Here is a 17,185-nt window from a genome sequence, read left to right as displayed (position 1 = left end):
CAGCCACCTGTGCGGCCAGAGGCTGCAGTTTCTCCTTTTGGTCGAAAAGCTCTTGGTGGCAGCTGTTGTCCCTTCCAGTTGAGCTACTCCGGTATTCCTCTCAAATATTTAGGTCTCAGACTTAGCAGGCTCTGCCTACTTGAACTGGAGCTTCCAAGTGAAGTGTAGGTTTGTCTAGTGAGAGGTCACCGTCTCAAGTCTAGTTCTCAAACGTGTTCCTTTCCAACCTGGCCAGCCAAACCCCACAACTGTGTGGGGTAACAGCACAGCAGCCTGCTCCAGGGGCAGCCCGGGCACACTGAGGTAGGCACACAGCCAGACTGCCCAGAGACCTTTCCCCTCCTCGGGTCCAGCAATTAACACCATTTGCTGGAAGCTGCCTTTCAGGAGCTCGTTCTAAACCTTTGCATAATGAGGGCTCTCCTAAGCTTTCCCGGCAGCCCGGGCTACTGTAGCTCCAGGTCAGAACCCTGTGGCCTTCAGAAAGGCAGGCAGGAAGGCTCCTCTACCCCTGCCTGCCCGAGGCCCAGTGGCAGCGGGGATTTTCATCTCAGCACCTGTTTCTCCTGTAAAGGGCCAGCCTACTATTGTCACTTAAGACTGAAACTGAATACAATTAGGGAGGGACAATACCCCCAGCATCGCTGCTAGGGATGGGTGCTGCCTTGAGGGGAGACTCAATTACAAACATATGTTTATATATATATATATATATATATATACATATACACACACACGCATATGTATGTATATATGTGTTTATGTATATATGTGTGTGTTTATGTATATATGTGTGTGTGTGTATGCATATGTACATATTTGTGACTATGTGCACATGTGTGCAGGTGCTGACACAGGCCAGTAGAGGGTGTCACATCCCTTAGGAGTTACAGCAAACTGAATTACAGCAAACTGAGCCTCCCCACATGGGTGCCAGAAACCAAACTCTAGTCATCTGTAAGAGCACCAAGCATTCTTAAGCACAGAGAAACCTCTCCAGCCTGAGAGCCAACTTTTTATTTTTCCAGCTTTGAGTTTGGAGGTTCCTATGCGTTTTAATCATATTTAACCCCCACCCCTGACCCCTTTCCTCACCTATCCAAATTTGTGTCTAGCCTTCTTAAACCCTTCAAGACCAATCTGTGTTGCCCAAACATAAATATTCTTGGGTATGTGGGCGTTCACCGGTTAGTTTATCAGGGGATATACCCTTAGAGAAAACTGTCTTTCCTCTCAACAGCTAACCATTTGCTCTGTGGCTACTATCTGTTCAGGATGGACTCTGTCCTGTCTGGCGACGAGAATTTCAAGTGTCTTGAAGGCTTTGTTTCTAATGATCATGGCTAATATTTTGATTTGTTCTTTTTCTAATCATGTGTATGAACGTGTATCTATAGGCATGTGACTGTGAGTGCCCACAGAGGTCACAGTTGTTGGAGTCCCTGGACCTAGCATAACAGTCGGTTATGAGCCATGTGATGTGGACATGCTATGCTGGGAACTGAACTTGGTTCCTCTGGAAGAGAAATGCATAGTCTTCACCACGAAGCCACCTCCAGGCCCTGGATTTGTTCTTACACCGTCTGCGCTGGTCACATGTCCAGTTAAGATAGGTTCCGTGATCATCCTTGTGCAGAGGAGGAAACCGTGGCTGAGTGACGTGATCAGAAATATTCACCCAAGCTGGCCGTTGTGGTGCAGGCCTCTCATCCCAACACTCAGTGGGGAGAGGCAGGCAGATAGATCTCCCTGAGTTCTTCGAGGTCAGCCAGGTCTACAAAATGAGTCCCAGGACAGCTGGAGCTAGTGAGATACTGTTCCCTCCCCCGCAAACTCTTCCCTGAGAGAGGTGCTATTGGGGAACCCCTTGTTGTGTTCTTCCTCTTTTAAGACAGGCCATCAAGCATAGCCAGGTGTGTTCTGGATCCAATACAGGCTGAGCTCAGAGGTGACCTAAGGGGAAGGTGGATATCACTACACGTTGGGGCGGAGGCTGTTTACAGAGATGCTATACTGTTTTCACTGAAGTTGAATTTAACTGGTAAACTTTTCCGGGCTGATGGAGATCATCATGTGATGGCCCACCCCCACAGGTCTCCCTTGGTTCTTCTGGGCAATACGAAGCTTGTTTCAGCTAGGGCAAATCATGACATTCTTCATAGATTTCTCTTATTTATACAAACAGAACTCTGGATAGAGAGGACGTGACTGGTCCAATATTGGTCCCAGGCATTTATGTCCACCTTATAAATGGGGATTGTCAGTGGCTCTCAATCCACTGTTCACCTCTCACTTATGAATCTGATAAATCTTCTGGAGTGTTCTATGCTCTTGCTCTGCTTGGAAAAAGTAGGAGAGGGGACAGAGGAGACAGTTCATTTGGTAAAGTGCCTGCTCGCCTTGTAAAGGGTCAATGACTTGCCTAGTTTGAGTGTGACCCCAGAAACTCACATGTGTGCGAGCCAACACACAAATACCCTAACAACTTACTCCCACTGCGCCTTGAGGAACTGGGTTGGTTCACTTTAGGGCGAACCTATCCTTTTAAATTTACCCGTCTAATTCCTCTTTGCTCTCTCAAGGGCTACTCTGGGTCTGGCTATCTCTGAGTTGATGAAGCAGCCTTTGTTAGAGTCCACCATGACCTTTGAGTGTGTCCAGGCTTTGGTCCTATCACCTCTCTGTCTTCATCTTCCCACACGAGAGCCCTAAAGGAACAAAGCAGGGCAGCTTCTTGTGAAAGATGCTCTCTGGGGTGACTAAAGGTTGCTCAGCCTTCTACAGCCTTGAGATATTTTTCTGCAGTGGAAGGACATAAACCGTCAGGTCTGGATTACAGCCTGGGAAGAATGTTATGTTTTGGCTTGATGTTCAGTACCACTTCTGACCCAATGTTAGCAGTTTCTGAGCATCTGGCTCTGCGTGGCCTTTAGCTAAGAAACTACAAAGACCCTCACAATCCCCCTGTGTGACTATCAGCAGCCTGGGCTTGGGTTATGTTATTGTAAATGCATTAATTCAGGCATTGTGCCTGCAAAGCTTCATTTGTGTTTTCTCTTTCAGCCTTAATTTAAGATCACCCAGTAGTTAATCAGCACTTGTTTGTGGCCTCCACAATACCTGCATCTCATCTGCAGGCTGGAACCATCTGACCTTTCTTTCTTCAGATAATCTATGTAAATTTAAGCTAAGTCTGGGTGCACAATCAATCCTGGGGGATTCCCCACTGTTCCTACTTCTCCATCCAGAAAAACACTGGCTTAGCCAATCTTTGTTTCTTGCCTCTGAGGAATTCTAATCATTGACAATTCCCTTCCCCCTACTCTGGAGCCACCAAACTCTTTCTTATAAATGATCCTTCCAGTGGAGCCTTGTTGGATGGGATTTTGAAGGCCATGGAATTCATCCCTAGGTTTCTTGCTTGCCTTCAGGCTTGTTGGCCTTTCTCCCACTAAATTGTCCTGTTTCACGGTTTCCTTATAGAAGCTGGTGTGCCTCATCCAGATAATGGATACTTTACAGTGTGCTTAGCAATAGTAATGTAGTGCACATTCTATCAGAGTGACCACTAAAGGGGACCACTACCCAGACAAGCTCCTTTTGTGGGGTGAGACAGTACAAGGACAGTTGTCCATGTTGGTCATGAGGACATCATGACCGTCCTTCCTTGTCATTACTGTCTTCTTCCCTATAGTAGACAGTAGGATAGGCAGCCATGGAACTTCCTCTCCATGGTCAGGTTAGGAGAAAACCTCTCCCCATGTATTTGCTCCCAAAGCATTTGTAGGTTGCTGTCATTGCTCTGGCACTAAGAACTTCTTCAGGGCTTGGGAGTAGGGTTCAGTGGTACAGTAAATGCCTGGTGTATGCAGTACTCTAGGTTTGATCCAGCAAAACACACACACACACACACACACACACACACACACACACACACACACGCTCACACACGTGTACAAACACACCTCATCATAGACTTTGGAGACTCATTTGGTCCACTTCACTTTCCTAGCTTTTCTGGCTGGCCTCTTTTCTTTCTGCGTGTACATGCTATTTTTGTTTTGATGGTTTTTCCATTAAAATGAGGATAACTTCTTGGTAATTAAAATGTACAGATTTTTTTTCTCAAACATTTAAATGCTACTTTTCCTAGAAGAACCAATCGGCTGTGATTTTCCAATAGTTCTCTTTTAAAAACTGAGGTAGCATTCCACTGGGACACTGTCACATGTACTGAAAAAAACATATTTGCAGATTCCATCCACTTCTGAAAGTCTTTAAATATGTATCATCAGATTAGCAATACTTTTTCCTCACAAAAGAGACGTTTCTTTTATCAATGTATTGTTTTTCTATCTCACTCTAAGAACTGAGGGCTCTGAGCTGGGCTTGAAGTACTCTGTGAGCAGCAGAGGGCCTGGTCTGTACTAGGCAGCTCAGTAGAGGACCTGGCATCTCGACAGAGGATGACAGTGCCCAAGAAGGGTCCTCAGGAGCCTTGAGTTTACAGCACATTCCTATGGTTACCAGACAACATGGGTCTTAAAAAGCTAGGAGGCTTTGGGAGATGGAGGCCAGGAGCATCTTTGAAACAGGACAACTGACTCTGCAACTATCCACAGATGTGCACCTGTTACCCACAATGCTCTTCTCCATCAGTATCAGCCTCATAGCATCTAAAACAGCCTCTGTCAAGATTTTATTTCTTGGGCAAACTAACAGACCCATACATAGGTCAGCCTTCATGCCTACTAGTCTATTTATAGAACAGTTAGAGTGTCTTCAGGGACTGAAGGACCAGCTTGGTAGACCTGGGATGTGTGCATGGAGTGCTCTCCTTGGGACCTCACAAAATCTATCCCCCAACATTGGCATGGATGTATTCACTGTGCTAGGAAGAGAGAAAGATGATTTCTAAGGAAAGAACATGATGGAAGAACAAATTTGGGGGGGGGGGCTTTTAGTTTCCTTTAGTCCAGTATCAAATATATTTATAGAAAATGAAATTATAATATAGGTTCATGTTAGAAAATTTAGTGTCATGTGATCTTCCTGGACGCAGTAACAGTTAACATACACAGCTATCCATATATTTCTATTTCCATGTGTGTATAAGAACACATCAAACCATCCATCTATGTATCTATCAATCAACCTATCTATCCTTCTTAATGTAACAATAATATTGCAAAAACCTATCAGCCTTTTGACTGTTCCCTCTACAGTGGGTGTGTCCTATTAATCATTCTATGAACCCTGTAACATGGCAGGAACAGAGAACAGTTGAGTTCGCCAGCCAAAGCTAATGTGCATATATACAGATGGATGAAACTCAAAATGGCACATATGAGGGCTGTCAGGTGACTTTAAACAGTTATGTCCCGTTCTCTTCCTAGTCCTTGATTCCCACCTTAAAGTCACCTTTCCTTGGAAAGTTCAGATTGGCCAGTGTGGTTCCTGCTGCCAGGATGCCTCAGATACGGTACTAGCCGCTTCCGAGCTATGCTCTACGACTCTGGCCCATGGCATAAGCTTTCTCTTGCTCTGAAAAGAAGCAAGGGCCTGTTGTGTGTTCCCTGTGCTGTCTTCCCAGTTGGAATCAAGGCTGCACCAGACTCCTCCTGATGATCTCCTGGCAGTTTCTAGGGCCACCTTTCCATCTTTGTGTCTCAGTCCATCTTGCCTTCAAGATCCTTAGCAAACCCTTGGATGAGCCTTTTTTCTTCTTTCAGGGTTTCCCCTGCATCTCCCTACTGGGATTTTTAACTGGAATGCCACCAGCGTGTCATGATCAAAGTCTCTTCCCCTACTTTTTCTTCTCTTGAGCTATTTGTCGAAGATCCTAAGACACCTAAGATTTAGTGTGTAAAATTGCCAATTCTTCTTCCTACAAAGCCCAGGAGACTAGCAGGGACATTGTAAATTAATTGTCAGTGTCAAATCTCAACTTTTCGAAGATGCTGCCATAAATGTGAGGAAATCTATCTGGGCATGAGGACTGCCTACTTTTAGCAGTGTGGTCCAATCATGACCTGTCCTATCTTGGGCCCTTCAGCTCCTACACTTGAATGGCCTGGCTGCCTCTGGGATATGGCAGGTGGGTCTTCTAGTACTGCAGTCCCCTTGTAGGGATGTATTGAACTCATGCTGTCTCTGTAATGAAGTGCCCTTGTCCACCATCTGACTTTCGAACACTTCTGGAGCGTCATCCGGAACGTCTCTGCATTCCCCGAGTGGACATATTGCTGAGCAAGTGGGAAATGTTATTTGAGAAGTGACATTTTTATGTTTTACTGTCAGCATGAAATTCTCCAACAATGATACCTGAAACCATACCCTGAAGCCATTTAATAACAGCCTCTCATTTGAAGCAGCCAATAAGATGGCTCAGTGGGTGAAGATGCTTGCTGTCAAGCCAGAGAACCTGAGTTCCATCCCTGGGACCTGCATGGTAGAAGGAGAGAACTGACTCCGTTTTCTAACCTCTAAAACACACACACACACACACACACACACACACACACACACACACACACACAGAGAGAGTAATAAAAAAATTAAAAGAGAGATGGTTCAGCAGTTAAGAACACTTGCTGGTCTTACACAGGATCAGGGTTAGGTTCCCAACACCCATGTGTGAAGACGGTTTACAACCATCCATTACTCCAGTTCCAGGGGATTAAGGCACGCACACTTGGTGCATATCCATACACAAAGGCAAAACACTCATGCAGATAAAATGAAAATAAATAAATTCTTAGAAAATTAACAGCAGCTTTTGGATTCCTATACACCCCAAATCCGCAGTTCCCGTAATGAGTGGACCACACAGCCTTTACTTCTCTGTTCCAGTAACTTCCTGACAGCAGAACTGGCTTGAAACCACTTATCCACCACATGGCAACTGTGGGAACGGACAGTGAGCGGATCTGTGTCTTTCTCCTCAGCAGCAGATGGCTACACTATTTGTATTAACGAACAACTCAGTGCCAAGCACAAGTTCCGTGGACAGTTAGCAAGAGGAACAGGCATTCAGAATATTAACCCAATCCAAACCTGCTCGGTATGGTGAGGGGAGAGAAAGCTCAGAAGAGCACCTGCTGACAGGAAGTGAGGGAGGGACCCGTCTGAAAGGCAGCGGACTCAGGTGACCTTCCTCCCCACCACTGCTCAGATCCGTATTCTTACCTAAGAGGGAGAACACTGCCTCATCTTCTGTAGGAGAGAGAGAGACTACAGCATCCTGGGCTAAGATTTCTCGGTCTGGAAAGGCTGGATTTGTAAACGGGGGATGGATGTACCTTCAGCTCCCTCAGGAGTTTGGTGTGAGGAGTCGAGGAATTCACATTCAGACTCCATTCAGAACAGCCGCAGAACCACAGCAAGTGTGGAAAGTGGTTTCCAACATTAGTTGAGTACCACTACCTACAAAGCCTACCACGTGCCAGGTTCTAGTCAGGCCTTTGCAAATGTGGTAAAAGGGGGGGGGGCACAGCACCCTGTAAGGACCCCTAGATAATCTTGATGTTGGGTAGGTTTTAGAGCCTAGTGAGTCCCCATTACAAGAAATAATTCTATAGACGACTACAGAATCGCCTTAACTATGCAAGTGGACGGAGCCAGTCCCTGTTTAAAACTGCATCCGAGACTCAGGATGGTAAAGTGACTCGCCCAAGATCCCTAGGAATGCAAATGTCAGGGCAGAGCCTAAAGCCAGGCTTCCTGGTGCCAAGGCCAGCGTTGCCTCTCACTAAGCCACAGCTGCACCTCATCTTCACCCAAAGTTGATCTCTTCCTGTCAGCTCAGTAATACATCCCATATGCCTCGTGATGGACTGTGCAAGAGAAATGGGACTATGTTTAGAGGAATACGACTTTACAGACACTAACACAAATAGAAAAGTGCTCATAGAAAACGAGCATCTCCCTTAGCATCCCCCCACCCTCCCAAATCATCACGGAAGTTGAAAGAGTTATAGAATTCTTCATCTGTCTTTTGGATGGCAAGAGGTTTTTAATTTTTTTTTCTGCCAATTATTCACAGTACCCTTTCCTGGGTTTAAGCATGTCCTAGATCATCATGAAAAAAATATACAACCAGAAAATGGTTACGTTGGTCCATCCAGATTCTTCTCTGTATTCTCTGTAGCCCACGCCCATTCCAGGGCAGTCTCAGGTTGTAAGCCAGGGGTCTTCTGGCCGTGTGTGTGTGTGTGTGTGTGTGTGTGTGTCGTGGGGGATACAGAGGGCACCTGCTCAACTTGAGCTTCACTTCCTCCTGCGTACTCTTAACTCAGGCTGGTGGGCGGGGGCAACCAGTTCCTTAACCAGGGGCCAAGTCAGTAGACTCTACAATGGCAGACACTTACTCAAGAAGAGGTCACGTTCCTGCATTTAGGAGCTCTTTTCTCATAATAGTCTCAGCAGAGAAAAATGAAAACATTGTCAAGCCCAAAACTGGCCTTGAACTTGTTACATAGCCAAGGGTGGCCTTGAATTCATGAGCCTCCTGCTTCAGCCTCTAAGGGCTGGGATTATAGGAGTGTGGCACCACTAGCTATCCCTGTCATATGATCCTAAGATGGGACACTGAGTAGTCAGTTTAGCATTGTTATGATAACTACCAGGAGAAAGCATTGGCTTTTTTTCCCCTCCTCCTCTTTCTGAGGTAGGGTTGCCCTGGCTGTTGTAGAACTCACTCTGTAGACCAGGCTTCAAGTCAGAGATCTGACTGCATCTTCCTTCCAAGTGCTGGGATTAACGTATATGTCAACACCTTACAGATAGGAAAGCATCTCAAAGCAGATTTATTTACTCTGCTTCATGGTTTCAGAGGTGCCAGACCAGAATCTTTGTCTCCATTGTTTCTAGGTCTGTTGTGAGGTCATTTATCTTGATGGCGGAAGCTACTCATCTCACGGGGACAGGAAGCAGGGAGGAGCAGAGAAAGTATAAGGGCAGACTACATCCTTCAGAAGTACTCTCCCAGTTACCCACCCCTCCAATTGGGCCTTGTCTCCTACCTTTTCCATTACCACTCCCTCCGGTAACACTGTCAAGTCATGAATCCACAAAAGGATTAACCCATTATGAAACCAGAGCCTTTGAGATCCAAGCACTTCCTAAAAACCCAACGCATGACCTCAAGGACACAGTCCCAACACAACAGACAGAATTTCTGAAGTCAAAACAGCAAACTGTTTCTGTGGCAATGACCGATTGTGACAAGGTAAGCTAAACTCTCATGATTCTCATGTCCTAGGACAAAAATGACCTGCCCATGCCTAGCAGGGGTGGGCCTGTAAGAGATGTCACCATGAATCTCATAGTAGCTGTGGGTGAGCCAGCCTCCCAGCAATGCATTTGCTCCAAAACTCTATTTATTATTTATACTATACCTTCTTCTATCCAAGGTATTAAGTTAAATGAGAATTAAAAACATATTACCCACCCAAATGTCCAAATATTAATTATTATTCTCTCCAAGGTACCAATTACTGCAAAGAAACCCTATAATTTCTGTGGTCCTGTCAATGAGCTACGCATTTCTGTGTGCTCTTCTGATGACCAGGAAAAAAAAAATCCTGTGGTTTCAAGTGTCCCCTGGTTATGTTTTTGTAAAAGCAATCTATTTTTCAGGATGACACCATCAAGGGCAGAAAATGCATACTGGGTGCTTGAAAGCCAGCCTTTAAACAGATTAACATAAGTATCCTTGCCAGGGGAATGTTAGCCAGCAAGACTGAGTGCGCTATTAAACTTTGGCAGACAGAATCAAGACTTTGCAAAAGCAACCTGTATATTGTGATGTCAAGGCTTATAAACAGGTGCTCAGGAGGGAAGAGTTCATACTGAGCATGGAATGCTGAGTACAGTATATTAAGTTTACAAGGAAAATGCATCCCTTGACAGAATGCCTCAAGTTTTGGCTAACGCATGTTAAGCATTGAAGGCTTATCAGGCTGCCACATCAGTCTTAGTGTGTGTGTGCCTGTGGCACCTAACAAGTCATCAAGGAAGAGATTCTTCAATATGCCTATGGGCAAGCAAAGCGTGCTTGCATCCGTCCTCTGTGAGGCCATCATGCTAAGAGGGAGGTAATGGTACAGAAACTTGCATGGAGAACTGCAGCAGATCAGCTCTGTGCACACAGATAAGAGCAGAAAGCACTATCAGGTAACAGGACAAATTGTTCCTGTCAGCCAGGGCAAGCTCCTGAGAGGAATTTGAGATCTGAGCATCCTGAAAGATGAACAAACATAGTGACTATTAAAATGCTCCAGGGAAACACAAGGCGACACATTTTAGAGCTTCTCTCTCCAATTTGTTGCTCTCTGCTTTGACCCTCGGAGGACACAGAATCTAAAAGAATTAGCCTTGTTTTACTAAAATCTTTTCTTTTCAGGGACTTGTGTTTCCCCTCTGATTTTCAAACCCTAGCTAATACACTATTTTGATTTTTGAAAGTTCTACCTCTGGGCAGCAATGCTTAAATAGATAATTGAAAACCACAGAAAAAGCCCAGTGGGGGAACTCTTCAGTTAACCCTCTTCATAAACTGTGCTTGCGACTCTTTATTCCCCATTCAGAGGGCATGCCTTTGTAGACTCATCAATTAGCAGTGCCTCTAAAATGTTTTAAATTAAAGACTTTTGCATTTACATAGTCAATTTCTGCCAAAAATCTCAAAACTGCCCCTCTTCCTCCTCCTCCTCCTCATTATGAACTTTTATTCCTCACCAGACTTCCTGTCCCTCACCCCTGATTAGGCCATGTGCAGCATGTTCCACTCAAAGGATAGCCAAGAAACTAGGTGTCTTCCTTAAAGATGTCCATTTGTCAGCAAGGAGCCTGAAGTCTGCCTGATTCTGCATGTGTCCTTGGTAAAGCAGACCTTAACTTTCTCCTCATCCCTGTCTACAACTACTGCTAAGAGAAGGGATAGAACCAGGCTGTGGGGTAAAGAAAAAAGGAATCTGTTATTTGGGCTGGAAACCAGACAGATGGGAGAACCAGAGACTCTCCTCACCAGGCTAACCTCAGTTATGTTTTTTTGAATGAGTAAACAATGAAAAGTCTGAAACTCGAAGCCATTCTCAAGGATTCCGAGAAACAGAAGCAGACGAACGTAAGCTGAACAATTCCATTTAAAAGGGTTTTGTCCTAAAGTATTTAGTAGAATTAACATACTCCAATGAGTCTATGATGCTTTCAGACAACCCTCCTCCAGCTGTGCCGTTTCACTTGGATGTACCCATGCCCACACCTACTTTGGAAGGTTTCAGGGACATACCTGTTTCATTGTCTACCCTGCACACTTTAAGGCAGGATGAGATTCTGCAGCCGTGTACGGTTTTTAAAATGTGCTTGAACCTAATTCATTTAGCAAGGCTGTTGCAGAAAAGAGCACTTTAGACCCGTGGTTCCCAACCTTCCTAACTCTGTGGCCCTTTAATATGCTACAGTGACCTCCCAACCATAAAATCATTTTTGTTGCTACTTCATCACTGTAATTTAGCTACTGTTATGAACTGTAATGTAAATATGTAACATGCAGGATATCTGATATGTGACCCCTGTGGAAAGGTCATTCAATCCCCAAGGGGGTTGAGACCCACGGGCTTTAGACTCAGCACTATGGCCACGCCCCTACACATCTCTGGAATCCTTTCTTCCCAGGAAATGAAAATGCCAGCCTGCTTCCTGGTAGCAGTGAGCATCCTGGCTTCATCATGCCCTGTCCTGGTGTCAGGGATGCGCAGTTTCCACTTCTTTAATTTTGAACCTGGGCTGCCGAAGACTGCTGTAGAGCAGGCTCAGGAATCACATTCAGTAGGAACCTCCATGCCGCATTTCCTTCTGTATCCACCTACATCCCGGGCAGGCAGCAATGAAAGTCAGATATGCTCCCTTTATAAGATTCCAAGCTGGTCTAGGAACCCTTCTGTCATGTTATTAAACAAATATGTGAGAGTGGAGAGACAGAGCCAAGACAGGACAGCAGGGGTAGGATGGACAGATGAGCCACACGTGTATTAGGAGTGATAGATAGCGCCAGCCTTTATCTGCGAAGGAAATGAAGGGGCAGAGTTTTGGGGGAAAAAAGGAGATTTGGAACTTGGAATGTGGCCCAGCTGCTAAAGTGCTTGCCCGGCACCCAAAAAGCCTTGGGTTTGATTCCCAACAATGCATGTATTAGATGAGATAGGAGAATCAGAAGTTCAAGGTCATTTTTGGCTCCATAGACAAGTAAATAACAGCCTGGGACACATAAGACCTACGAGAAAAGAGCAAAGAAAGAGGCCGGATCCCTGCTTACTACCACTGAAGCCCAGAGGAGCCTCTCGGAGAAAGCGCTTTATCACAGGCAGAAAGCCAGGATGCCCTCCAAGGAGCCGGAGCGCCCTTCACACAGAGAACTCATTCCCTGCTAGTATCCGCAGGCCTGGAAGGTGGCAGCAAATCCAGCCATTAAAGAACGTGCAGCCTGCCCGCCGGGATGCGTGGGTGCCCCACCCAGAGCCTTTGTCCAACTGCTGCCATCCTGCCTGTCAGTCATTCCGGGAAGTAGGCCTGCCTGAACAGCAGAAATTCTTCCCCTTGTGTGTGTGAAAAAAACAAAAAACAAAAAACAAAACAAAACCAACCAAACAAACAAACAAAAAAACCAAGAGGCCATTTGGGGGTACACTGTTCCCTTTCAGTGGAGATGGCATGACGCTCTTTCCCGTTCTTCAGTTACCCTAAGAGCACACTTTAGCATCTAATCTCTTTTCTAAGAGTCAGGGCTTAACATTAACTTCACAAATCACTATATAGGTACAGATGAACTAGAGAGTAGTAAAGTGACCGTGACAGGCTTGCCAGATCCCTGGACCAGATGCCTAGGGACAAAGGCAGGTGACCGTTTACTTTATTTTTGCTAGAAGAACCCAAAACTACACAGAAGGGAATGGCAGTCCTGGAGGTGATATCCTGCCACTAATACAATTCGTCATTCGGTCCTGAGAGCTAAGCTCCGGGCAGCGGGTGCTCAAGCCCCGCTTACAGGATGGCCTGAGCACTAGAGAAACAGTCTTTCTGGACACGTTGGCTAGTTCCCATCTCTCCATCTCCTCATATAGGGGAACTTTGAGAACGCCCAACTTCATGGCTTGTGAGGAAGGTACAGATCACCATTTCCGCTAGATGGCGATATTTCCCCTAATCCATCCGCTTCAAGACACCCAATTTATAAAATAAATACAATCCAACGCCTTCCGAAACCACACCACATAATAACAGCACACAGGCTCCCATTAAAGTTCCAGTCTCAGGAAACTGACTCCCTCGTCGAGAAAATCTAATGCAACTACTCTAGTAAGATGCAATCAAGAGTTGCATCCAAGTGTCATTCATATTTGCACCGGTCCCCCAATACACCTGTCCCTCTACCCCTAGTTAACACTCAGGGATGAGCCATGGCTCAAGTCAGGCGCTGAGTCCTCGTGGTGCCTTGCCTTCCTCTTAGGAACGTCGGACCTTTTGGGACCCTTGCCCCTTAGCCACCACCCCAAGTCTAGCACACCGGACGCTCCTAAGCAAGGGTCACTCACACTGTACAATGTACAATGCCGACGGCCCCGGGGCAGGTGCGTTCATTTCCAGCTTCTGCAACCCGGGCCTGGGTTAAGTGAGAGAATCCGGTTTCACCGTGGGTCAGCGGGGTGATCAGATCTGTCAAGAGCTCTGTGGGTCAGGGGGGCTCTCGCCTCCGGAAGAGGTGGCCGCGCAGGAGAGAGAGCTCCAGGCGGTACACAGTGGGTGGGACAGGCGCCGGGTCTGCCCAGCCACGCGCAGCGCCTACTGCCCTCATGGCAGCATCTTAGGGGGCTGGGGGAAAAGAAAAAACACCAAACCACAAAACTTTCCTGCTGCCAAGTGCGAAGGCGAGTCATCCGAGGCAAAACCCTAAGTGTGTGAGATGAGACACCGGGTTGGGGGAGCCACTAATCAGTGAGGCGGCGGAGCGCAAGTGTCCGCAGCGCCTTGGGGACCTCAGGACCCCGTGCCCCCGCTGTCCGCGCTTACCTTGGCGGCTGCATGAGCCCCTCCAGCCCGCGGGGGGTTGGCGCTGGCGGGGCTGCGCGCGAAGACTAGGTGTAGGGCGGTCGCTCGTGGGCCCCTGGGTGAGGTGGGAGGGGCCCGGCTGGCGCTGGTCCCCGCAGCTCAGCGGACTCAGTAGCGACCCGGGGCGCTCCGCCTGCTCCCCGGCTGCATGCCTGCGAGCGCCTGGAGGAGCGAGCCTCAGGAGCGGCCGGCTGGCCAGTGCTTCCCGGGCGCAGGGCTCGGGCGGCGTAGCTTGCAGTTCCGAGACGCCTGCAGAGTAGGGCGGCCCGGGCTAACCTGCTGCCTCGCCCGGCCTGTCGCCGCCACCGCCACCGCTGAGCGCGGCGTCGCGAGGTTCGTTTGCGCGCGGCAGGGAGGGGGCGGGCCGGGCACCCCGGGAGCGGGCGGGGGGGCGAGCGCGGGCGGAGCGGAGCAGAGGGAGGGGGAGGGGTGGGGTCTGGGCTCCAAAGGCCCCGCCCCGCCGCGGTCCCACCCTTGCTGATCCGCGCTAGTGGGTGTGTGAGGACGTAGGGGGTGAGCCTGCAGAAAGCGCACACTCTCCCTGCGGGCTCGCGATCCCAGGGTTCGAGCAGCAAGTGCAGCGACCCTCCCTTCCGCTAACGCATCCAACTTTCTTAACCCTGAGCCAGGTGGCTTGGAGTCCACGTTTTCAACCTGGGAGCCTACGGTGGTTAGAGGTTTCCAATCGTGGATAAATATTGACATCTGCCGAAAGTCACCTTTGTTCTATAGGGATTTTACTCCTATTTAGAATCTTATTGGAAAAAATAAATAATATGTATATTGCATGCACAGTGCGCGAATACACGCAGTCTGGAGTAAACAGACTGTCTTGTACTCCCCCACCCCTCCCTCTGCAGTCCAGCTCAGAGGTAACCTCCGGTCACAGCGTCTTCCTCCCCCGCCCCGCACCCTTCTCGCATAGATTGCCAGAGGAAACTCCGGGCTTCTCAAAAGGATTCTTCATGCAGCTCACGCACACAGTGGAGAGCACAGCCAGCCGCCAGCAGCTCATCTCCAGGGTCTCACCCCAACACCACGTATAGGTCTGAAACCCTAGCTGGGGTGTGAAGTCAGCCGGGACACACAGCTCACACTCAAATTATCACTGAACAGTTAGCGCTGCCAGGATATTTTATACAGGGGTTACGACCCGATCTTCTCTTAATCTGAACCAAGCGCTGGAATTTTGATAGGATGAGAACTCTGTATTTAATGAAAAGGTATCGTCCGTATTAAGACCCTCGTCGTTATTTATGCTGTGGTCTTAAGGGATGTGGTTTTGAACTCAATGTTCTGCGTTTATTGGCCAAATGAATTAGACTAGTCTATAACTGAGCTATAAATAAACTCCATGTGCTTTTAGCAGGAAGGGATTGGGCCTTGCAGTTGGCCCCGTTTCTAAAATTAGCCTCGACCTTGGACAAATCTTTTAGGTCTGCTGAGCCTCAGTTTCCTTGTCTATAAATAAGGGAGTTGTACAAGAAAGTGTGTGTGTGTGTTTACATTTCCTTTTTGTACTCTATCATCCTCTGCTTGGGGACACTCCTCCAACCCTGTCCCCAATTCTCAAATCCCAGGTGTTGTTTTCCCTAGCTCTGACATCAATCTGTAATTATACCTTTATTTGTGGCCTTCTCATCATACTCAAGAGATCAGGAACCACCTTGGGGTCATCATGCCATCCTCAGCACCCAGGAGAGCCTGGTGTATAGCAGAGGCACAATAATTGTTATCACTTGGGTCATTTTCTTCCTCCTCCCCCTTGGGTTTTGGTTGTTTTGTTTTGTTTTGTTTTAACACTTTGCAGTCTTAGTCGTTTATTTCCTTTTTGTACATTAGGCCACGAATCTACATGCAATGGGCTCCAAAATCTCCGGCTCTTTTCCGTAGTCCTCACAAAGAGTGCTTCTCTGGATGGCACAGGCTGGCCCTTCAGCTGAGCCCAGGTGCCCTTCTCCTTAGCTTCCGTTTTCTTCTGATCGTTCTCCTTCACCCGCTTCAGGAGTTGTCTCTGCTCTTTGAGTGCTTGATGTGCTCAATCCGCACATTGATCCTCTCGGCCAACATCTTGCCCTTAACTTGCTTGTTTACAATTATGCCCATGGCATGCTAGTGACATTGTAGACTCTCCTGGGTTTGCTGTGGTAACACTTATGGGGCATTTCTTTTTGATCAGTGCACATTCCCTTGATGTCTACAATATCACCCTTCTTGTAGATTTGCATGTATGTGGCCAAAGGAACAACTCCATGTTTCCTAAAAGGCCTAGAGAACATGTACCCAGTGACTCTCCTCTTTCCCTTTGTGTTCGCCATTTTGGCGAGTTACTGGAAGATGGCAGCTGCCATGGCCGACCTCCCTCCACCCCCTGGGTTTTTAAAATGCTCTTTGGACATGACCAACATTTCACAATTCAAAAGCCATTGTTAGAAAGTAGCTGATAGGTTTTTTTCCCTCATTTTGGGGTATAAACAGTCCACTTCCTAGACCAAGAGGGATTGATCTCAGCTCAACCTTGGGTCAGTGGCGGAAGCCAGAGTGATTTACCTTGATGAGCATGGGGGGGTGAAGACAAGGACTATTAATGCCACTTGTTCCATACTCAGTTGTCACGGAACTCTCTGCACAGGCAGCTGAAATACTCCCATAAGCACTGACTTTAAATAAGGCCATGGGGTGTGTTGAGTGTGTCTATAACAACCATGCATGGCTTCAAGAACCATCTAGAAACATTCCTAATCTAAAACTCCACGGAACTTTTGTTTTTCTTTCAACTCTAAATTCCTTAGGAACAGGAAGCAGGCTAAAATGAGTTTAAGACCGTTTCGTTTGTTTGAAATACAGCGGTAGCAAACTAGGACGTGGAAGCCACAGGTATATCTATAGCAGGTTTTCTTCCTCCTTCCTCCCTTCCTCCTCCTCCCACCTTTTAGTTTATCTGTGTAGCCCGGCTGTCTTGGATTTTGCTCTATGCAGCAGGCTAGTCTCGAACGCAGAGATTTGCATACTTCTGCCTCCTGAGTGCAAGGATTAAAGGCGTGTGCCACCACACCCGACCCCAGTTTCTCTTCTG

At 47.3% G+C, this 17,185-nt stretch overlaps 1 protein-coding gene and 1 long non-coding RNA gene across 3 annotated transcripts in view; one reads left to right on the top strand and one right to left on the bottom strand.

Annotated features, from left to right (window-relative positions):
- The window catches only part of Rgma (repulsive guidance molecule family member A), a 44,380-nt gene extending 29,941 nt beyond the window's left edge, over nucleotides 1-14,439 (bottom strand). The window contains exon 1 of the mRNA NM_177740.5: nucleotides 14,071-14,439. Coding sequence (NP_808408.2) covers nucleotides 14,071-14,084 — 14 coding nt within the window. The 5' untranslated portion in view covers nucleotides 14,085-14,439. The remainder of the gene's footprint in view (nucleotides 1-14,070) is intronic.
- Nucleotides 14,185-17,185, top strand: part of A730056A06Rik (RIKEN cDNA A730056A06 gene) — a 61,969-nt gene continuing 58,968 nt past the window's right edge. For both annotated transcript variants that reach the window (NR_040325.1, NR_040324.1), the window contains exon 1: nucleotides 14,185-14,442. This is a non-coding gene — a long non-coding RNA (RIKEN cDNA A730056A06 gene). The remainder of the gene's footprint in view (nucleotides 14,443-17,185) is intronic.

Source organism: Mus musculus, chromosome 7, assembly GCF_000001635.26.
Source record: "Mus musculus strain C57BL/6J chromosome 7, GRCm38.p6 C57BL/6J".
In the NCBI taxonomy this organism is placed as follows: Eukaryota; Metazoa; Chordata; class Mammalia; order Rodentia; family Muridae; genus Mus; species Mus musculus.
Note: the sequence above shows the minus strand (reverse complement) of the source record. Positions and strands in the feature narration are given on the sequence as shown.